The 23808-nt window shown below is 36.1% G+C and overlaps 2 protein-coding genes across 4 annotated transcripts; one reads left to right on the top strand and one right to left on the bottom strand.

Moving 5' to 3' along the window:
• The first annotated feature begins 409 nt into the window (after nt 1–409).
• LOC131931894 (NAD-dependent protein lipoamidase sirtuin-4, mitochondrial) lies at nt 410–3503 on the top strand. The gene is made up of 3 exons (XM_059288723.1): nt 410–1535; nt 2135–2278; nt 3261–3503. Exons 1-3 carry the CDS (start codon nt 840–842, stop codon nt 3411–3413), a joined length of 993 nt encoding a protein of 330 aa, XP_059144706.1. The 5' UTR covers nt 410–839; the 3' UTR covers nt 3414–3503.
• Nucleotides 3504–6518: 3015 nt separating this feature from the next.
• On the bottom strand, nt 6519–15678 carry LOC131931900 (leucine-rich repeat and WD repeat-containing protein 1). 3 transcript variants are annotated; one of them, XM_059288730.1, is made up of 13 exons: nt 15606–15678; nt 14066–14127; nt 13619–13733; nt 12924–13030; nt 12140–12212; nt 11527–11649; nt 10927–10999; nt 10238–10402; nt 9630–9712; nt 9078–9227; nt 8111–8217; nt 7244–7297; nt 6519–6699 (listed from the first exon to the last, which is right to left on the bottom strand). In XM_059288730.1, exons 2-13 carry the CDS (start codon nt 14111–14113, stop codon nt 6571–6573), a joined length of 1227 nt encoding a protein of 408 aa, XP_059144713.1. In that variant the 5' UTR covers nt 14114–14127; nt 15606–15678; the 3' UTR covers nt 6519–6570. The 3 variants fall into 3 exon arrangements, with proteins under 3 accessions (XP_059144713.1, XP_059144712.1, XP_059144714.1); XM_059288729.1 differs by having other exon boundaries at nt 15538–15672; XM_059288731.1 differs by having other exon boundaries at nt 15632–15652.
• Between the last annotated feature and the right edge of the window lie 8130 nt (nt 15679–23808).

Below are 23808 nucleotides of genomic sequence, written 5' to 3' on the forward strand. Positions count from 1 at the left end.
GTTGGTCAAGTAGACTAGATTACAAGAATCTAGTTTGCAGCATATATTAACTTATTAGGTTATAACTATTGACTAGATATTCATTTTTATGCCTTGGTCACCATTGTAAATAATGGTAGTATTCAAGATTACATTATAGTTTTCTCCCTTTACAAAATAAAATTAAAAATATAAAACTAAAACAACTTATTTCCCAAAACAAAACCTTAATGTTGTTCATGTTTACATTACCTTTTGATTGATTTGCAATATAAAACAGCGGCACTTGTATATTTAAAAATGTGTAGTAATCACTTATCTCTTTTTAAAGATTTATGATACTAAAAAATTATTTTTTAAATATAAATTTCAATAGATCTTGATCTAGAATTAGATCAAAGAAAAAACTATAACGAATTTCGCTTCCGCTTTAAAACGAAAGTAAAAGTGGATAAATAATCATTAGTTACATAACCTTTATATATTATATAACTATAGAGTAGAATCTAGTCTTAGAGTTGACAGAACTATTTCTTCAGTCATGAAAATATCATTCTACTTACCTAGTAGATCTAGATCTACTACTACTGCAGTAGACTAGACTGCTGAGTCACTTTGTATGTTCACTTTTTTGGACTTGGCTTCTTTGTCAAAACTTGTCTTCACTCACTTCAGTGTCAGAGTAGTTCAAAAGTGTAATACTAGTAATAGAGTTATTGAAGTTAGTACTAGTTTGTTAGTTAGGCCTACTCGTAGGTGTGCATGAATTACTAAATTAGATCTGTCGATTATACTTTAGGCCCTATAGAATTTATATTATAGATATTTATTATTTTTAGGCCTACTCAATAAAAATAAAAATGCTGAAAACCATAAGTTTTGCTATTCTAAAAGAAAAACATAGATCTATAGCTCGTAGCTTGTTTAATTTAAAATCAAATCTACACTATCAATGTGTGACTTTGACAAACAACTTAGCAGAATCCCATGGATCATCTAAATTTGTACCAGCCTGTGAAGATGTGGATGTTTCACAACTAAAAAAACTTCAAGAATTTATCTCTACTTACGATAAGTTGTTTATCTTGACTGGAGCAGGAATATCAACTGAGAGTGGAATCCCAGATTATCGGTCAGAAGGAGTGGGCCTGTACGCAACAAGTACAAACAGGCCTGTTCAGTATATTGATTTCCTAAAGAAACCTCACCTACGTCAAAGATATTGGGCTCGTAACTTCATCGGCTGGCCCAGGTTCTCCTCCTTTCAGCCGAATTCTTCTCACTACACTCTCAGCGACTGGGAAAGGAAGCAGAAAGTCCACTGGCTAGTAACCCAAAATGTGGATGCTCTTCACTACAAAGCTGGCTCTCAGTGTTTGACAGAGCTGCATGGCAGCGCACACCGTGTTCATTGTCTGTCGTGTTCGTTCAAAATCTCTCGGCACGCCTTTCAAGACATGATCAAAGAACTTAATCCGACTTGGTCTGCTGATGCTGTAAGCATAGGTCCAGATGGTGATGTTGATTTAAATTCAACGCAGATAACAGAATTCAAGGTGAGACTCGCTGATAATGATTTTTTTTTTATCCTCTATGATTTCTAACAAAGAGATACTGTAATGTAGGACTAGCACTTTTTTTATTTGTTCTGCTTGTATTGCTGTTAGGATTAGGAATTTAGGCCAGTGTAAAAGTAGCAGTCAACAAGAAGCTCTTATATAAATTATATATTACTAGTAGCTTGCCCATTTCTTCAATCTCAGAAGAAAGGAAATTCAGAGAAAATTCTATAAGACAATATTCCATTGCCACGTATGGTGGTATATAATATATGTATAGACAGGTCACCTCATTTTCTGGCCATGCTTTGTTGTAAAAAGTAGTTACCTTTTGAAACATAAGGGAAGTGAAGTAGATCTCACTTGTTCCTGTGCCTTCGGCAGTGGCCTTTACTGTCCCTAATGTGAGTCAGGCACCCCTCATAGCTGGGTGAACTCAGGGATGTTCTACGGATTTGCTTCTCATTCGAGAGAGAGAAAGAGATTATAAACATACAAGTACATTACTGTTTGCAAGAGATTTTTAGAACGTGTATAAACTATCTCCATCAAGATAGCATATGTTGTTGTGATTTTATTACACAATCTTTTCACAGGTACCAGACTGTCCACAGTGTAAAGGCATCCTAAAACCAGAGATCATCTTTTTTGGAGACAATGTTGCTAAGGACACTGTACACTTTGTCCTAGAAAAGATGTTTGAAAGCGATGCTGTTTTAGTCATTGGCTCATCCCTTGAGGTTAGCGGAAAGTCATGTTTTTTTTGTTGTTTTTATATAACTTTCTGATAACTAGTTGAATAAAAATATTACCAACTGATGTTTTTAACACTTATCCTAGCTATAAGATCAGATATTACTTATATTACACTGTTTTTAAGACACTTTTTTAGTCAATGACTCATCCCTTGAGGTTAGCAGTCATTTTTCAAGGGTCTTTTTATACAACTTTCTGATAACTAGTATTTCCAAAATCATGTTGTTTGTAGTAAACTAGTCTACGTCAACACTTATAGCTCTGAACTATGATTTAACTTTAACACTGAATGGTGACAAAACCCCCATTTAGGAGCATCATCACTGGTTAAGAGGTGGTTGGAATAATACATATTTTTCTGTTCTTTTTCATATTCTAAAGGCAAAGGTCATTTACACTTGATATGATGGTCAACAATAACTAATAACTGTTTAATGCTGAATTTAGCACATATTTTGGTTTGGGGGACTAATACCTTTAAATTTACTTTCATTTACCCTCATTATTAAAAACTAACATTTTCCAAAAGTTCCTCAATAAAAAATGACAAGGTATCAACATAGCGCTTATTATTTTAAGAAAAGTATAAGTAGATTGATAGTGATAGAATAATATAACTACATATAATTTATTAATTATAGAAGAAATTATATTGGACCCAATGTGTTAATTTAATATAGATCTTTTATAATTTAATTACTCTTTTTTTCCAAAGCAATTATAAATTTTAATATCTATTAAAACAACCTCGTTACTCCCCCCCTCCTTAAAATAGCCATAATTAAATATGAAAACAATAGTTTTAAAAAATCACTTGGCATAGTGCTGACCACATCTTCCATTACTATGTCGAGGTCAAGAAACACATTAACTCTGCTTCATCTGCCCATTGGATAGCAAGGCCTAAAGAGGAATCTTTTCTTTTACTTCACTATTTCAAACGCTTTTATTTTAATAACTCTTCAGGTGTACTCAGGCTTCAGATTTGTGAATCGTGCAAAGGAACACGGAATGCCAATTGCTGTCATCAACATTGGGCCCACAAGAGCAGACAAGCTTGGGATTTTAAAAGTTAGCGCCAAGTGTAGCGACGTCTTGCAAAAACTGAAGCTTCATTGATTGTGATTTTACTTTATAAAGAAGATTTATTGTAATAAAAACGTGGATATTAAAAAAATCTAATAAGCATAGCCTGTTCATCTTTGAATATTTCTTTTTGTCAGTACTGTAATACAAGGGTGGTGGTGATGTTATTTCAAATTACAATACCATTCAGAATTTTAAATTTTTTGTTTACCTTAAAAATGATAAATTGATATTAAAGATGTTTATGTAGCACAAATCTCATCAAAGTTGTATAGGCTGAAGTATATTGGGTGCTGAATGGTAAATAAAATTATGCTAACAAACAAATACAGTTCAACATGTTAATTATTTTCTACACCAATTTATTTTCATGATCTTTTAATTTAAGAATTTTTTTTTTTCTCTTGAAAATTTTGGGGTTAATGGTCTAATAGGTGTAAGTAAGTAAAGTAAAGTTCCCTTTCAAACCTGACGGTCTATGGGGCAAGTGAAGTAGAGTTAACTTGTTTCTGTGACCTCGGCATATGAAGAGATAGTGTGGTCAGCTCTATGCCCAGCCGCCTTTACTTTCCCTAACTTGAGTTAGGTACCCATCAGAGTTGGGTGGACTCAGGGAAGGTCTACTGACTTGACCCAGATTCGAACTCGAGACTTACGGGTTAGTAGTCCAGCTCTCTACCGCTAGACCACTCCGTCCCATCATAATAGATGTACAGGATTAAAATAAATTTGGTTTAAGTTTAAGACAAAAATTTTATTCCATTAGAATTTCTTCACACCCTCTCCTACATTCAAGGCAGGATGATGTAACTTGTAAATAGACTTGAGTTTATAGATTTTATTGAACCTTAGGCAAACAAAGAATACACCAAAACTTGACGGGATGGATGTTGATTTCAACACTGAGAAGTTACTCTACATACTTTTAAAACCTTTAAAAACTATGCACACAAATAAACAATTTTGTACAAAACAAATTTTATCTCTGTATGAGGAAACTTGAAAAAGTTTATCATACAACATATCTACCAGGAAATCATTAGCAACAATATGAATCAGTTATACTCATTTTACATATTTTAGAAACTTAACACAAATATCCTCATTTCATTCATCCGCTCATGTGCAAAGCAATTACTTTAAAATAAATACTTGTAATTCGTATACTTGTAATTCGTATCGGTACGGAATGATCGGAAACTAGATACATGGAAAGTATATATGAGTTCCTAGTTACTGTAAAATTAAAAAAATAAGTTTCATGTACTTGGTAATGTTTCTTTATAATCTTAAAGCATCAATTTTCATCCTCGTTCTTTAAGAAATACTTTTTTTAAATATTTAATTTTTGGAATTTAACACACAAAAAATGTACAACCATTACACTTTGAATTAGCATTGGACACTGCATTGAGTGAATATAATTAATTGCATCTAGTGAATGTAAGAATAAAATCAATATATATTTCAACATTTAATTATTCTCAAATCATACTTTGACATTAGAGACACAGATGCAGATATCTACAAGTGCTTATACACTAACATTACACCTAAACTCCCAAATTTAGGAGACAAAAACAGAACAATACTAGCAATTATAAAACTATTTGCAACATAATTTACAAGATTTTTGTAACATTAAAAAATTGTTTAACATGAAATGCCATCAACAAAACAGTTGCCAAAATAGTTTAAAATCACCCACTCAAGCTGTTGATGTTTAAAATGCTCTATATACACTAGTTAAAAGCTTTTTATACTTTGCTATTTCTTAAAACTACTATAATATGTACTTCACAAAAATAATAAAATATGTAAATATTTAGAGACATTATGAATGTAAAAATGTGTAAATGCTCTACAAAATGGCGAATTATTTCTACTAATTTAATTAAAGCTTAATGGCATCTCTTCTGTTGGTTGAAAAACTTTATTTTTTTGGGTAACGGAAAACTTTTTAAAATATAAAAATGCATGAAACTTCAAAACACTTAGAGAATAAATATTTTTATGCAGAAATTTTAAAAATTTATTTCCATGGCAAATATGTGAACAAAAATATTTTTAAAAAAACAAATTATATAATTACTGTATGCTGTTTTTCAGAGCTGTAAAGCTAATATTTGACTGCATACCATTAGTAGTTTCCATAATTTAAAAAAAAATAAAAATGTCTGCGGACATTATCATGTAGCAAGAAAACATAAACCAGATTATTCTAGTTTTTATTCCAAATATTGATCAGCTATCTTAAACAATATGAACACAAAACAAATCAATATGGTACAAAAGTTGACTTTTTTAAAAACACCTTCAACACATAAGATAACTAAGAGGATGCCATTAATAAAAAGACTGCTTTTATTTCACTCCAAATAAAAATTTTGCATATAAAATACCAGCTCAATCAGCAGAAATCAATCAACTCTTCATATAAAAAGTTAGCATTAGTTTAAAAAATTGTAATAAAAAGAATTTTAAGTATAAAATAGAGTACAAAGCATAGCAAGCAGTTGGGCAAATTGAACTTCACATGAACTAATAACATAATCATTAAATAGAAGTTTTCATATTTTCCAACCCGATACATTGTTCCTTACATCAGCAGTTCCCAAAGCATATTGTGTAGTAAATTGTACCTACATAGTCACCTCGAGGGTACAGAAACACCTCTCACAAAATGTAAACAAGCAGATCCCTGACAACGTAGCAAGACAAAATCAATACTGGAGTGAGAAATTTATGACAAATCTACCAAACTTTTACTATGAAAGTTGAGACGTCTGTCTGATGCATCAGACAAACAAACAGACGCAGCAATAAAGACAAGGGTATCAATGGCTACCACACAAAAGTTTGCATACAGCAAGGCTCATGCAATATGGTGGTGTGGTTTCATTTTTAAGGGACTACACAAGTACATCAACAGAGTGCCCTGAAAACTAAAACGCAGTCATTTAAAAAAGACAAACTGGAAAATAAATTCCATGCAATTGTCCACCTTCATAAAAAATTAGCACAACTTTTCTTTAAAAAACAAAATTTAAAAGCCTTATGTCTCATCATACAAAATTCTGTCTTCATTCTTCTTTACAATTAAAAAGAACCCCCCCTCCCACTTCCCCACCCCCCAGTGATGTAATGTCGCCGCTTGTCAATAAGAATAAAAACTAAAAATGAGCCATGTTCATTTTTCCGTCTCTCCATCTTGTGTTACATCTTCGTCCCTTTTCCAGATACAAACCAAGTTGTTGTCTGTTCCCCCTGTGATGTACTCGTGACTACTACTGATGGCCACTGTGTTTACCACCAGTTCCTGTACAAACAAATTCCAAATTTTTAATCAGCATGTAGGGAAAATGAAATAAAGAGTTTATAAGTTTCAGTGAACACAGAGATACCAAAGTTAGACAGCAGTCCATACACAATGTTATCAAAAACCAGCTAGTGGACATGGATCAGGAATGCCCTGAGGAGAACTGAAGTCAATATTCCAAATCAAGCGCTAGAATGGAACCCAAAGGGGAAAAAATGGGTAGACCTAGAAAATCCTGGAGAAGGGCTGTTAAAAGGACTGAATGGCTTAAATGGGAGAGAACCACCAAAATTGCATCTGTTGGAGGTCTAGTTGCTGCCCCTTTTTCCCCTCAAGGCTTTACTTAATTAAAGTGTTCAGTTCTTTGCCCAGTCCCCTATTCTTTTCATAACATAAGTCAGATACACATCATTGCTGAGACTCAAGTCCTTATTTTTATCTCAAATTTACCAAACGTATCTCAAATTTACCAAAAGTATCTCAAATTTACTATAAATGATAAAATAATAAAAGTTATTTATTTCTACAAGCTTTTATTACATACCTGTCGTGGAGTGTTTGTTGACTGCAAATTTACAATATTTGGCCACTCAAGAATCTGAGGATAAAAATGCTACAAATTTATAGAGGTAAAACCTATAAACTAAAGCTGTGAATTATTAGCGGGAAGAGATTGTTTAAAAACCCCTTTCATCAATTGTCCAGTAAAAACAATGACTTCCCCTTCAAATTAAGCCTTCACAATGGACATTGTGATTTCAAAGCTATGGAAATTGTTATGATTTCAAAGCCATGTGAATTGTGATTTCAAAGCCATGTCAATTGATGTGATTTCAAAGCCATGTCAATTGATGTGATTTCAAAGCCATGTCAATTGATGTGATTTCAAATCCATGTTAATTGTTGTGATTTCAAAGCCATGAAAATTGTTATGATTTCAAAGCCATGTGAATTGTGATTTCAAAGCCATGTCAATTGATGTGATTTCAAAGCCATGTCAATTGATGTGATTTCAAAGCCATGTCAATTGATTTGATTTCAAAGCCATGTCAATTGATTTGATTTCAAAGCCTGTGAATTGTTATGATTTCAAAGCCATGGAAATTGTGATTTCAAAGCCATGAGAATTTTATAGGGAGATGCCTGAAAGAAACTCTGAATGCAACCTTTAACATGGGTGGCTTGCCCCCCCCCCTCCTCCCCAGTTTTCAAACAACTTGTTCAATAGTATTTATACATCTACATGCTAGTCTAAAATGAGGAAAATAAAACTGAAACTGCAAGTAGTCACAATTTGTTTCATCCAAAAAGACAAAACCTAAAAATAATTACTCTTTCAGAAAGTTTTCAATTTAGAAGTACAGCTAATGCATTTTAGGATTTAAAAAAAAATTAAAAATTAAGTACGCACATTTGAAGCCTCCCACACATTTTCTTCATCCTCGCTGTGTTTTTTCAGGACGTTCTGTATGTTGTAGAGCAGGAGGTTACCCTGGTCATCTCCCACTCCCAGCAGACCTGAAACATTGGAAACTCCATTTTGAAAGCTGCGGCTTCAATTTTATTTTGTTTTTTTGTAGTGTTAAAAAAAGTCCTAGATTGAACACCTAGCAGTTAGGAGGAAACAATAGGATCTCAATTTTTTTAAAGCAGCAGCTAAATCAGTTATTGAATAATGTATTTTATGTCTTCCACAAAAATAGTCAAAATGTACGCCAATCAATTTTGCAGCGTACATAAATGTTCCAGATTGAACACCTAGCAGTCAGGGGGAAACAATAGGAATCTCAATTTTTTTTAAGCAGCATTTAAATCAGTTATTGAATAATGTATTTTATGTCTTCCAGAAAAATCCATTTTAAATTTACTTCAATCATTTCTGCAGCGTACATAAATGTTCCAGACTAGCAGTGATACAACTTCTAAAGCACAATAAGGAATATTTTTGGTGCCTACAGACTCGAACAGCATGTAGTGCGCTAAACTACTAACCCGAAAGTCTCGAGTTCGAATCCAGGCTCAAGCCCGTGAACATCCCTGAGTCCACCCAGCTCTGATGGGTACCTGACTCTTGTTAGGGAAAGTAAAAGCAGATGGGCATAGTGCCAACCACATTATCTCTTCATATGCCGAGGTCAAGAAACAAGAACTCTACTTCATCTGCCATATGCTCTCTAGGTCTAAAGATAAATCTTTACTTTTTTTTTACTGACTAGAAAGAATTTTTATTCCCACCATTGCTAATCACTAAAAAGCTATTTTTTTGTTACCATTGTTTAGCTCATGTATCTATTACTGACTTCTAAATCCCTAGAAAAAAATGTGTTATACTCTTTTAAAATGTATATATATTGATGAACGCAGATTAATTTACTGACCGTTGCTAAAGCCCAGGTTTAGATATTTAACACTTGTCTGGGGGTATTTGAGTTTTATCATTGGTTCAATTAGAACCTCTTTGATTTCTTTTTGTACATGCTTGGTGAGGTCCCATATCAGAATTTCTCCAGATCCAACTTGTTTGGTAGCTGATAAAGAAAGCGATAGATAGACATGAGACAGTGTAGTACTACTAATATTAAGGCTTTAATGTAAACACATTTTTGAACTATTTTTAAATTCAAGATTATACAGTTAAAACTGATTGACCAAAAAAAAAAGTCAGCTATAAATTTTATTGGTTTTTATTTTTAGGTCCCTGAGTCCACCCAGCTCTGATGGGTACCTGACTCACAATAGGGTAAAGTAAAGGCGGCTGGGCATAGTGCTGACCACACTATCTCTTCATATGCAGAGGTCACAGAAACAAGTGAACTCTACTTCACTTGCCCCGTAGGCCGTCAGGTTTGAAAGGGAAACTTTACTCACTTTTACTTATTTTTGGCATGGAAAGAACTGATATTTTATCAAAATATTCCAAAAATTCTTACCTATTAAGTCGCCAGGCAAGTTAATCAACCCATCAATAGTTTGTGTTTTAGATTTCGGGTGTTGGAACACAATATCTGCACGCCTGGAAAACAATTTGCAGGAATATAAAATTGTTTTTAAATGGTGATGAATACACCACAGAGACAGAAAACACAATACAATTGAAAAACTACAAAACAATGTGATCTTTGACCTTTCATGAGCTAATATTGATGTTTTAGTACACCTCTAAAAAAGACCTGAATAAGACATTTATAATGCAAAAGGACTAAACAGTTTCAAGCCGAGAAACACTGTTTTTAACAACTAAAAACAAAGAAATAATACTTTACTACATTAAAAAGGCTACGATCACCCATAAAAATTAAAAGAAAGAAATTACATCATTTATTTTAAATATAGTCCAAGGTGCATTTAAACTTGGCTTATAGAGGAGGGGGAGAGGACTTGAATATGCAGCACTATATCCAGTTATCTTTACTTTCTATGGCTACACCACCACCCAGCCCTCCAAGCTAGATGGACAGGGGTCATCATACAGACTCAACTCTGTAGCCCAACTCATGTCATTCTAGCAGACACCTTACCTCTTAAAAATATTACTTACTCAATGACTTTAGCCCTTCTGACTGGGGTTAGAAGCTGGCAGTCACCAACCACCCAACCCACACAGCCCCTCTCAGCCCCAGCAATCAACAACTGCGACCTCTCACAAAAGATGAGATTGAGAGCATCACCAAAGGAGTCTTGGAGGGAAATCTTCAACAGTGGCCTATGGGAGAAAACATAAGGAAAACAAATAATTTACAGGGGTGTGTTAAAAACACATATGGGGAGTAAATAAAAAGAAAACAAATAATTTACAGGGGTGTGTTAAAAACACATATGGGGAGTAAATAGAAGGAAAACAAATAATTTACAGGGGTGTGTTAAAAACACATATGGGGAGTAAATAGAAGGAAAACAAATAATTTACAGGGGTGTGTTAAAAACACATATGGGGAGTAAATAGAAGGAAAACAAATAATTTACATGGGTGTGTTAAAAACACATATGGGGAGTAAATACAAGGAAAACAAATAATTTACAGGGGTGTGTTGAAAACACATATGGGGGAGTAAATACAAGGAAAACAAATAATTTACAGGGGTGTGTTATAAACACATATGGGGAGTAAATACAAGGAAAACAATTTAGCAGCCTGAGTTCAGTATCTGGTAAGACTTTAAAAACAAGATATACAGAGAACAAGTAGAAAAATTAAAAAGTGAAAGTGAAACCGTTTTGTATACTTACACATATGATGCACTTGGTGCTTTGTCTGGGATTCCTATATCCCAAAGATACACAAAACCATCCCTTGATCCACCTGAATAATTTATAAACATTTAGTCAGGTCTTCACAACACATTCTAGCTGTGACTTACAAATGTTTTGTTTACATTGTTATGGTGGTAATTAACACCACAGAAAGTCACAAAGTTTCGTTTATTTTTTTAAAAGTAAAATTAGCGCTATTTTTCTTTTAAAATGAGAAAATCTAAAAGAACAAGGTTAGATCCAGAAAAAAGGTGGACAAAAAATGTCAAAGGGTAAATTTTAATGTTGGTATGTGTTAAACCAGTGTCCAATAATGTCACATGAATAAGAAGTTTCTTATATAGATTACTGGCTAATACAAATGCAAATTGCTAATGTCAACACTAATCTCATCCCTAACCCAACCCTAACCAAGCGCTACCATGGCCTATATGCCAATTTCTGACCATAACACTAAATCTGAGATTACAATACTACTAACAACCTATTTTCTATATACCAGTACTCCTTAAAATAATTAAAATTTTGGTAAAAGATGAAACTTAAACCTATGTTAAACCAGCAGTAAAGACTTACTAAACAAGAGTCTTGTCAGGGTAGGATGGAAGAGCAAACAGCTAATGTATTTCTTGTGGCCACGAATGGTTGCATACATCAACAGTTGGCTGGGGTAAATTAACTTGATGGCGGCCCCTTCCCCTGTAAAACAAGAAAAACTGGTAAATTCACTTGATAACGGCCCTTTCATCTCTAATACAAAAAAAAGGGTAAATTAACTTGATAGCAGTACTTTCATCTGTAATACAGAAAAATGGTAAATTAGCTTGATAGGTGCCCCTTCTCCTGTTATACAATAAAAATTTGGTAAATAAACTTGACAGCGGCCTTCCCCTGTAAATACAAGAAAACCTGTTAAATTAACTTGATAAAAATTCAAACTGCATTTGCATACGACTAAAGCTAAACGACTTTTCTTTATACTGGAGAACCTATGTAGTGAAAACATGTCATTAAAGTAGTAGGTTATAGGACTAAATTAGTTCCCTGAAATAAATTTCTTATAAAAGAAAATCATACTAACTATAAAAGAATCATATAACATAAAGACAAAGTATCCAAATAGAATACAAACCTTCTAAGATTTGATTGTATTGCTAATATTTTGCCTTAACATACAAGCTTCACTTACCTGCAACTGCTAGTATGTTTACTTTTTTCTTGCCTGCTAGCTCAATGCTGGTCCAAGCCAATGTGTAGAAATTCTGAAAGTTTATAAACATAAAATCTTTCATAACACAAATAAGTCATGTGATTCCTTTGTTTATTTTTGTTTTGTTGCAATGCAGTAAATGGGCACTTTTTAAAATTTACTTAAGTATAACGTAGGTTAACTCAAAGGGGAGCATTCATCTATTTATTCAAGACCCCAAAATTTTATCTGTGCTATTTTCAAAGTTAAAGGATGGATTAATTGGAAAATTGAGAAATAAATGACAATAATCAATTCAATATTCAAATAAAACAATATGGTTTTGAACAACCCCATGTATCAACTCGTGGTCGAGTCGGTAAAGCTCATGGTTGCTAAACCGAAAAGTCTCGAGTTCGAACCCTCGGGCAGATGAGGCTCGTTAGCTGGTGACAGCCACTCTTCTAGGAGAGACAACGCCAAAATCAAACAACTGCTGCCTTGTAGTTTGTTCTTGGTTGTTGGACAAAGGCTATGGAAGCAAAGCCAAAAAGAAAAGCAGGCTGACATCGGAGTTAATAGCCTCAATGGCGCATAACCAGTTGACACAAATTCAATATTCAAATAAAACATTATGGTTTTGAAAAACCCTATGTATGAAATACTTTTTTTACCTTGAGATTAATATAAAATATTAACAAATTTTAACAGATGAGGTTATGTAGTCTATGTATTTTACTTGTGAATAGATGTTAGAAATGCAGCTATAAAGGACAAAGCATACTTCATATTTATCTGTGTCCTGGAACCTTTTTAGAACTTGCTGAGTGTTGACATCTATGATGCAGACAGTCTTTCCCCCGCACGTTGCCAGGAGATTGGTCGTTTCATCTAAAATAAAGTCCATCAATTTTCTTTTATCAACTTTTATAGGTCTTCTGATGAACCATACATATTTTGTTTTATCAAAAATAAAGTTGGTCAATTCTTTATCAACTTTCATAGGTCTTCTGATGAACCATACATATTTTCTTTTATCAAAAAAAAAGTTGGTCAATTCTTTTTTATCAACTTTTGTATGTCTTCTAAAAAACCATACATCATATTTCATTGTATCAACAATAAAGTTGGTCAATTATTTTATATAAACTCAATTGTATGTGTTGGTGATTGAACTATTCATTGGTCGAATATTTTTCCCCACTATTGTATGTTATTGGCTAAACCAGGGGTGGCAGTTTTTTAAATAGTTTTTTGTCAAAGTATGATATAGGAGAAGCAGCAAATAAATTATCAGGACTTGATTTCAATGTTATTTATAAATCATGTTTTAAACTCCAGCTGTGTCAGACTTAAATAACTAAAAGATACAATGTAGAAAATACAATTTGACTTTCGAGAAACTAATAGCGATAGATCAACTGTTTTAAACATCATTATCAGATGAGATTTACCACCTTTACACTTATGAAAACTTACCTGGATTTTCAAGAGAAGGCTCAAAAGCACATTTCCAAATTTTAGTTTCGTCATCTTCTTCCTTTTGGTTGTGACATCTTAAAAACATAGTAGGTGTAAAATCACCCAAGCTAGGCTGGAAAATAAAAGCTGTAAGAATGAGTTCGTACTATTTTCAGTTTTTAGTTTCTGGATATTTAAAGCTCAATATTAATGCTTGATTTTTAAGTATGTAAATGCATTAACTGAAAGAAATTTTAAATAGGAAATAGTTTTAAAAACTATTTTAACTAAACATGTATGTTAATGGGTTGAGAGTTGTATAGCTTGTGAAAGTTATAGGCTACGTATTTTATTTTTGTCGTGTGCGTTTTAAAATCAGAAACACAGAACTAAAATTTTTAATTTACAAATGACACTTAACTTATAGTTTGTAAATGGTTTAGGAAAATGTTCTCAAATACTTACCAAATGACCTAGGTCGGGTGCTTTCCTTTTTATGCCTCTCCTAGCCATTTATATGGTTGAAACTGTTGAACGAGCAAAACATAAGGGTTTAAAATAAAGAATGCAGTTAAATTGTGTTGGTTCATCTATTATGCATATACTTTTTTCTGCTGACAGTATCAATGTTAGTATAAATATAAGGCAAGGCATGTTAGTATTGTTAAGCCTAATTTTGATTACTGTTTAATTAGACTAATTAGTCTATTTTTGCTAGGACAGTTTTTAAAAAAACTTAAATGGATCCTATTCAATAAAAAAAAAGCTAAATAATAAATATAGGTCTAGGCCTAATGGCCCAATGCCCAATAAGCTGTAGAGTACTACCGTAGGGGCATAGCAACCCATTTCAGCGCACGATATATATTAAATATTTTATCGTTTTAGGTACGTAAAATCGCCCGCGACTAGTAATGTGAAAAACAGGTGACTCCTTAAATTTTAATAATCATTTCACATTTTGAGGAGGATTTATGTTTTGAAAAATACAAAAATGTTTCCATGTTTCATTTATGTACCTGTTTTCAAACAATTGAATTAAAACTTTTCAATAATAAATGAAGACTAGCGATGTTTCCAACAGATGGAACCATTCTCATTTACTATAGCAGCCATCTTGTTTAAGTTCTTTCTTTTTTAACTTATAGCACGAGATTCAGGGAAAGGCAACTCTATTTTACAAATGGCTGCTGTTTATATAGGAAATCTTGCTCGCAAACACTGCTGTTTAAAGTTAATTTCTGGCCTATATTGATATATTTAGCCATTGATTTAGGTTTATTATTCATTTATCTATGATATTTGACACAAATATATCACAATATTAAATTTAAAGCCTTGACAGTGAGGTAACTTTTTCGCACATTTCTAGCCGAGGGCGATTTTACGTACCCAAAACGATAGATTACCAACTTTTTCTCACATTACTAGTCTGAGTACTCTAGGCTACGCATCCTTGAAGTTGATAGACTCGGATAGAGTTACTGAGTAGATTAACCTGCCCTGGAATCTAACTAGATCTATTTATTATTTAAATTTAATTAAATTGAACAGTCAGTCAGTGTCATCGGCCACTTACTACTAGATCTAGATCTACTTCTTAGTAAGTTCTTAGCGCTTAGCCGAAGGGCTTAGATTTTAGATTCTAGAACTAGATCTTCTAGATCTAAATTTAGCTAGACTCTCCAAAATTTAGAACACTGCAGTGCTGGTTGTGCACACAGACAGCAGAGTGTTAGGCCTACTGTGTGACACAGTAGAGAGTAAAGAGTAGTCCGTAGTCAGCCGTAGTGTCATCACGACATCAGTCAGTAGTGTGTGCAATTTGCTGCAAAGCAATGTCTGAGAAATGTCTCACATCTCAAGTGTGCCTGTAGTGTAATTTACTAAATTTATTACGACATTAACTTATAAGTAGGCCTATTGCTTTTTTTTACCTATTTAAATTATCTAAAACTTAAAGATTACTAGATCTAGCCTAGATTTAAAATTTAGAATCTAGTACACAGTAGAGACTTATCATCAGCATACAAATTCAATAAAATAATACAGATGCCTTCTACTATGGCGGTTTTAGGTCGGCATGTAAACAATATTTAAAAATAATTTCGCATTTTACACTACGAATTTCTTGCTAGTATTTTGATTGGGATAAAGAAAGAAGATTATAACTAGAGTCTAACTAAGGCAAAAGAAAAAGTTCATAGATCTAGACTGACTAGAGTTAGTTATTTTTAAACTACCTTAGAATGTATATTAAAATATAAAAGAGAACGTCTATTCAGCCCCCCCCCCCCCCGAAAAAAGGCGCAATACTAATTAAAAAAAAATCCATTTGATCTTTTTCCTCAGGTCCAACTATTATTTTTATCTTAATAATTAAGAACGAAGAAGAAGAAGAAGATTAGAAAAAATCCAAAATCAAAACTATTAAAGGACATCAAGGCGTCATTCATATTTATTATACGACTTCACGTTTTTACAGGCGATTTTTTAACTCCCCCCTCCCCACCATTTTACATAGCGTCACAATAAGTCCCAACCTATGAGATCGTAAACAAATGTCACACTTGTAGGGGGAGGGGGTCACGTTTTTTTTTACGATTTTCCCCTCCCCTACGTCTAAAATGACGTCACACCTCAGCCTACAATACCCCCCTCACCCACCCGAAATTGCAGTTTAATTATTTATTTCTTTAAACATTGCTTTTTTCCGAACATTAATTAAATACTGTCTGAACTCGGTAACAAAGAGTATTTTATCAGTTCCCATTACAATTTATTAAAACAGTTTTCTAAAACAAAATAACGCTATCTAAAATTCAGTTTCTAACTTAACTTATTTTAAATGCAAAAATGTGACGTCACACTATCTGAACTGCCCCCTCATCACCTATATAATTATTTGAATTAAGGTTTGTTTTCGAGCATAAAATTTGAATTACATTTTAATTACATCTTATTTCTTTGAGAAAACAGGTATTCTTTGATATTGTGCTAATGGGGCGCCACCCAACAGCAAAAGAACGTTTTAGGGGTCATGCATAATGACGTCACGCTTTTTTGGACGATTTTTACCTCCCCCCTTTCCTCCGTCACACATCGTCATAAAAAGCCAGACCCCCCCCCCCACCCCCCATAAAATGACGTCATACCTCAGCCTACAAACCCCCTCAAAATTGCAGTTTTATTTTTCTTAAAACATCAATAATTTTTCCAAAATCTTGTCTGAACTCTCTCAACATACACTATTATAATCAATTTCTATTACAATTTATTATAAGTTTTCTAAAACGCGAAATAACGGCTAAAATTTGTTTTCTAACATTAGTTTTTGTTCATGCAAAAATGTGACGTCGCACCATCTGACCCCCCCCCCCCCCTCCATCCCCCTCATCACACACCATCACAAAATTATGGAACCCCCCACCTCCCCCCTACGAGTGTGACTTCATTTATGGACGACCCCCTTATAATAACAATGTCATTCCCCTTTTTCATTTTTTGTTCAGATTTATTTACCGCTCGTCGCCCTAACTGGCACGCCATAAATTTCATATACGAGCCGACCCGCTGCGTATCATACGCCGCTATTTAGTTGTTTTTTTTTTCTACTTTTCAGTAATTTACCTATAATTTGTGAATTCGACAGTACCAATGCTGCCACTGAAAATATTTGCTTAAAAACACTAAACCCCCCTCCCCCCCACGTGAAAGCAGCCTCCTCTTAGTTACCTCCTCTAAGTTTAAATCGTTTCAAACTAAATTATCTGCCCCTAATAGCCGTCACCAAACCCGTCTCTATGATTGTAAAATGTAAAAAACGTGACCACAGCTTACCAGACAATGTGGGGGTGGGGTGGGGGTGGTAGTGATAGTGATAGAGAGAAAGAGAGGGGACTGCAAGGAGGCGCTTGCAGCTTGTTTTCTAACGGCTCCCAGAAGAGAATTATATATATAGATTCTTTGTTCCCCCACCCCCGAAAAGATGTCTGAAAGACAGAGGCGTAGCGACCCTTCCCGGCGCCCGGGGACAAACTTTCGATTTGCACCCCCATCGAACTTTTCATTTGCACCCCTCCCCCCCTCAAACTTTCAATTTGGCGCCCCCTAAGGTCGGCGCCCGGGGACATATGCCCCCCGCCCCCCTCGCTACGCCTCTGCTGAAAGAAACACTGATTGCAGCTAGGCCAGTAGATCTGGAATATGTTGAATATCTTTGTGTGCTGTTTATCTAGACTTTTGTATTGAAACTGATAGTAATTTGTATTTTGGAAAAGCTCCAACAATCAAGAGACATCTAGCCATCCATATCTTCTCTGTCGTAATTCATTTAAGTTCAGAAATTTAAACTTTTACGGGTGGGGGGGGGGGGAAGCACCAGTGGCGTAGGCAGGGGGGGGTTAGGGGGGGTCATAACCCCCCCATAGACCCCTCGGTATATATAAAAAGTATGAGGGGGGGTGCAAATCGAAAGTTTGAGGGGGGGTGCAAATCGAAAGTTTGAGGGGGGGGGTGCATATCGAAAGTTTGAGGGGGGGGGTGCAAATCGAAAGTTTGTCCCCGGGTAAAAATTGGAACCCCCCCCTTGAGACGATCCTGGCTACGCCACTGGGAAGCACACTGGTAAAAGTTTATTATTTTCTATAGAAAACATCTATATCCGTTGTTGGTTGAGATGTGGCATAATAATATGATGTCACGAGTACAGGTTCTTTCAGACTGTTCTTTCTGGAGGGGGGGGGGGGCATTTGATATTTTCGGGGAGAGGAGGTGGGGGCGGACTAAATTTACCGGGGGCGGACACTGTTAAAAGTATATATTTTCTATATAAATGTCATTTCGTTCGGGGGGGGGGGGGGGGGGTGTAGCCCCGAAGAGTTGCCTGGAAGAAACTCTGGTCACGGGTAGGTCTCAGAAAGTTCACCCATCTCATTTTGTGTACACTTTTGTAGACATGCAGTATGGAAAAGGTGGAAATGTAAAAGAGAAAGAAGGCTCTAATTATTTGCGACATTGGGCAGCTTTCAAAACTACCGTGTGTTTAAAAGTATAAAAAAATCTTATTGATAAATATTGGCGACGATGTTGAGACGTTATGTAAAGGCACGTGAAAGCTCTGAATTACCGGAAATACAATTAGGTTATCAGCGCTTTTGTCTTATTGGTTATTATAATATTACTGGTAAACTAAAATGTTTCAGATTTTTAAAATACAATAAAAATAGAAAATACCATAAGGTTTAAATTTAAATTGAATGTCAAAACGTACAGCACAATAATAACGTCCATTCATGATCATCAGGAGTATAAAACCACGACAAACTAATGCTATACACCAGGGGTCGGCAACCTGCGGCTCGCGAGCCGCATGCGGCTCTTTTGATATCAAGATGCGGCTCTCCAGCTCTTTGAACAAATACTAATAATCTTAGTAAAAAAATAAAATATTTGAAATAAAAAAAAAAATGTTAGTGGCTCTTTAAAACCAGGGAAATTTTGAAAATTGTAACTTTTGGCTCTTCCGCTTCAAAAGGTTGCCGACCCCTGCTATACACGATATTCCATCTACAGTACGTTGTAAAGTCGTGTTCCATTGTAAAATATAGATCTAGATCTAAATATAGATCTAGATCTAGTCTAGTCTAGTCTAGATTCTAGAACCTACATATTTTTAAAAACATACTTAATAGGCTATATTATAGATCTAGGCCTACAAAGATTGTTTCAGATAACAAAATTTGGAAAATTATATCCATACCTTACAAAGTACTGTTGTAAGCAAGTTTGAGCTAGGCTGTTGCGCTACTTGTATGAATCCGATGAAACGTGCGGGATTATTTTATGTAACTTTTGTATTAAGCTAATAGGCATATTAAAGGCCCATTCGTGTTTGATCAATCGACTAGGCACGTGCACATCTGACAAAGTAGCCTAGCCTGGTCTAATGTGATAAACTCTGTGGTCTTGTTTTATAGGCGAGGTCAATCACGAACCCACTTTTTATATAGGCTTATTTTATAAGGCTATTTTAGGGAGAGCTCACTTTAAATAAACAATGTCTGACATAAAGCGATGACAGATGCAGTTCGCACCGTACAGCCTGTGCAGTAAAAATGGTGTCCAGCTAGACCTTGGCCTAAGGAAAAACAGCATAATTCAATTATGGTGGGAGGGGGGAATATATTTGTGTGTTTTTATAGGTTATATTAAAAAAAGTGATGGCGTGGTCGGACGGCAGAGCTGCTAACGACTGCTAACCTGAAAGTTTAGAGTTTGAAACCCAGGCTGGAGTCTCAAGGATGTCCCACGAATCCACCCTACTTTGATACAGTGGCGTAGCGAAGTCGGGTGTCATCCGGTGCGGCACTTAATGGTGTCACACCCCCCCCTCCCTCAGAGACGTTGCGACCCTTCCCGGGGACAAACTTTCAAGTTTTCGATTTGCACCCCCCCCCCCGTTCAAACTTTCGATTTGCACCCCCCCCCCCCTCAAGTTTTTCTCTATATATTTTGCTATTTTTCGCCTTGGTGTCACCCCCCTAAATGGTGTCACCCGGTGCGGTCCGCACCCCCCTCCCCCCCCCCCCCTCGCTACGCCCCTGCTTTGATAGACCCCTGACTCACGTTAGGGAAACTAATGCGTCTGGGCATAGTGCTGACCACACTATCCCTCACATTCCGATCAGAGTTTCTCTCCCCCCCCCCCCCCCCGAACGAAATGGAATTTATATAGAAAATGTATACTTTTACCAGTGTCCGCCCCCCCCCCCCCCCCGGAAAATGTTGACACTCCCCCCCCCCCCCCCCCCGGAGAAAAAAGTCTGGAAGAAAACACTGATTCCGATTTTGTTGAAACAGAAGAAATCTACTTTATCTGCTGCATACTGCATGTGTCTTGGGCACGAACGGGAAAGCTAAAATTCGAGGAACTACCGATGTCTGTCTGTCTGAATGCTTGCAAGTGGAAGCCAGCTGACGGGCTAACATAGCTACGACAGAATGGATAGGTCTGGGTCTATCACTAATAGGCCTCTACCTATCACTACCTTGTAATTTTATTATTATTATTTTCTTGTTAATTTTTGTATGCAACTATAGCTATTAAAAAAGACCACCCCCCTCCCTTTTCCTCAACCCGCTGCTGCGCGCAGTTACTAAACCATATTACGCAAACTAGGCTCAGAGGCGTAGCGACCCCTCCCGGCGCCCGGGGCGAAATTTCATTTTGGCGCCCCCATATATATATATATATATATTATATATATATATATATATATATATATATATATATATATATATATATATATATATATATATGCGTGTGTGCTTGTGTGTGCGACAGTTTTAAAAAAATTAACAATTACGCTGATTGTCGTTCCCTAAAACTTCACTGGACGCCAATTAAATTCCCCTTAAGATGCCGAAACGAATAAAAAGTAGAAAATCAAGAGAGCTTAGAACAGTGGCCACCATTGAACCCGAGAGGTTTGGTAATTCAGTCTCAGGGCTTCCGCTGATGTCAAGACCAGAGTTTCTTCCAGGCATCTCTTCGGGGGGGGGGGGGGGGGGCTAAGCCGACCCGAAAAAATTCTACCGCCCCCCGAACGAAATGAAATTTATATAATTTATATAGGAATTATATACTTTTAACAGTGTCCGCCACCCCCGCCCCTGAAAAAAGTCTACCGCCCCCCACCCCGAAAATTTCAAGTGCCCCCCTCCCCCCCCCCCCCCGGAGAAAAAAGTCTGGAAGAAACACTGGTCAAGACACACACCCGACTCATATGATTCACGATCGGATTTTGTCATTGTGGACGATACAACTATTAAGGAGGGTTCGGTGATTGCGCATATGAAACTGGTTGGGTTCGGTACTCCAAAAAGTTAAGAACCACTGCTTTAGAGTGTATTTTGTAGAAGGTGCAAGCCTTATTTGGTCTACTTTTGGTCGTGTCTTTAGAACAATTTCAATAATAGTAGGCCAATATTGCAATTTAGAATTATCAGTTAGGTTGAACAAAGTAATAATCAGTACAATATACTAATTTTCTTCTCTCTTAAAATTTTGGCAAAGAGTGTCGCTTCCCATCCACCCGCTCCGACAGTCTGCTAAATCTTTTTTTTATGTTACACAATCGTAAAATACGCTTTAGTTCAATGGATTACTTTTCTGGGTTATATCGGTTTATTCCTTAATCCGGTGTGAATTTTTCAGATTTTAGTCTTCGAAAAAGCGCCCCCCCCCATCTAGTCAAGCTGGAAAGCGGTTTTTCCGGTCAATGTTTCTTAAAGATATACGTTTTAGAGTTACACAACCAAGGTAGAAAACAGTTAAATCAGTATGCAGAGGCTTTTTGCCGTTAAATTTCTTTACTTTGACTGTTTATAATTCAAAATTGCAGCTTAAAATGAGCTTTTAATTTTTTTTTCTACCCCTTTTGGCGCCCCCCTAGGGTCGGCGCCCGGGGCGGCCGCCCTCCCCGCCCTCCCCTAGCTACGCCTCTGACTAGGCTATGGTGGGAATCCTCCCCATCTTACATACACATATATACACACATACACTAGGCCTAATTGATAAGGATTATACCGTTGTTCATATGGGCCTTATACATAGCAATTACGGCATCCAGTTATAATTACGTGAAAATCTTACATTTTTCTATATCGTGTCACCCATATAGTGCCCTTATACTGTTTCAGTGAATGATGTGTTTAACTATATCATCTGTCACAAACAGATGTTTACGACATGATAATAGGGCCAGAAAAAAAATCCAATAAAGACCTGTGGCAACACACCTTAATCAACAGCCAATAGACAGGGATATAAAAGCTAGAAAATGGGGATGGATAGGGCATACCATCAGAGGCGTAACGACCCATTCAGGCGCCGGGGCGGACTATTAACTTTGCGCTCCCTCCCTCCAATTTCTATATATAGTTATTTCTATATAAAGTTATTCCTATGACTGTGTATAATTTGATACTTCATCTTAAAATGAGCTTTTAAATTATATTTTCCTACCCATTTTGGCGCCCCAAGGGAAATCGCCCGAAGCGGCCGCCCCACCCGGGGGTACACGAAAGTAGACCGGCCAAGGAAATCCTGAAGGAGCACAGTAGAAGATGAGAGAAGGACTGCCGGGCTAACATGGGCGAAAATAAGGAAAGCAGCCCAAAACTGAGTCCGATGCAGAGGCGTAGCGAGGGGTGGGGGCGGGGGGGGGGGGGGGGGTGGGGCATGAGGTCGGCGCCAAAATGGGTTGGAAAAACAAATTGAAAGGGGGGTGCAAATGAAAAGTTCGAGGGGGGTGCAAATTGTAAGGTCGAGTCGGGGGGGGGGGGGGGGTGCAAATCGAAAGTTTGTCCCCGGGCGCCGGAAGGGTCGCTACGCCTCTGGTCCGATGGAGAGGTGTGTCTGCATCCCTTTGCTCCCCAGGGACCACAAATAAATAAGTGAAGCAAATATGATCTGTAAATTATCTCTTTTTGTTGAATTGTTATTTTTTTTATGTTTTAGCTGGCGTCAAAATATGCATATGCATATCAATCAATCGCGTTCTTTGTACATTCTTTAATCATTCTAGTGTCACCCCTCATCGAGATAAAGAAATACAGAAATCGATGTAGTAAAAACTGCAATTTTGAGGGATGGGAGTTGTTGGAAGAGATATGACATTAGACATCTTTAAAAAGCATGACGTCATTGATTGAAGACCCCCCCCCCCCCCGGGGGGCGGTAGACTTTTTTCGGGGGGGGGGGGGGCGCCCCCTGGATGAAACTCTGCCCCCGATCAAATCAGATGAGAAAACAGACATTATACACTAAACAACAAAAGAAAACTAACTAAAGAACACGGATGTAGATCTAAGCTTTATTTGTTAGGCTATAGATATAGTAAATTGGAATAAAATAAAAAATATTGGCGGTTTAGGAATCGGGTATTTGATTTAGGCCTAAAACACGATAGGCAGGGCATAGGCTATACGTGGATTATTATTTTGTAATTCTGTGTTATATGGGGTAGAGCTGGAATAGAGTTATTTTATAAAACACTGACTTTGATTTTCAGGTTTTTAATTTATGCTACGTCGCGTTTTGCGAAAGAGGGGCGGGTTTCTAGAAATTGTATAGGCCTATTTTAATATGAGGTTTCGTGGTCTATGTAAAATAATACAATAACACTGTAGCGGGTCGGGGTGAT

This window comes from Physella acuta, unplaced genomic scaffold (genome assembly GCF_028476545.2).
Source record: "Physella acuta isolate Inbredline_101_S28 unplaced genomic scaffold, ASM2847654v3 ptg002051l, whole genome shotgun sequence".
In the NCBI taxonomy this organism is placed as follows: Eukaryota; Metazoa; Mollusca; class Gastropoda; family Physidae; genus Physella; species Physella acuta.

Excerpts from the sequence above, each read along its gene's own strand:
- LOC131931900 (XM_059288730.1), bottom strand. The coding sequence starts at position 14,113 with ATGGCTAGGAGAGGCATAAAAAGGAAAGCACCCGACCTAGGTCATTTG. Across the intron at positions 13,031-13,618 it reads GCCTTCTCTTGAAAATCCAG|ATGAAACGACCAATCTCCTG; the intron begins GTAAGTTTTCAT and ends ACTTTATTTTAG. Across the intron at positions 7,298-8,110 it reads ATGTGTGGGAGGCTTCAAAT|ATTCTTGAGTGGCCAAATAT; the intron begins GTGCGTACTTAA and ends TTTTATCCTCAG.
- LOC131931894 (XM_059288723.1), top strand. The coding sequence starts at position 840 with ATGCTGAAAACCATAAGTTTTGCTATTCTAAAAGAAAAACATAGATCT. Across the intron at positions 1,536-2,134 it reads CGCAGATAACAGAATTCAAG|GTACCAGACTGTCCACAGTG; the intron begins GTGAGACTCGCT and ends ATCTTTTCACAG. Across the intron at positions 2,279-3,260 it reads TCATTGGCTCATCCCTTGAG|GTGTACTCAGGCTTCAGATT; the intron begins GTTAGCGGAAAG and ends ATAACTCTTCAG.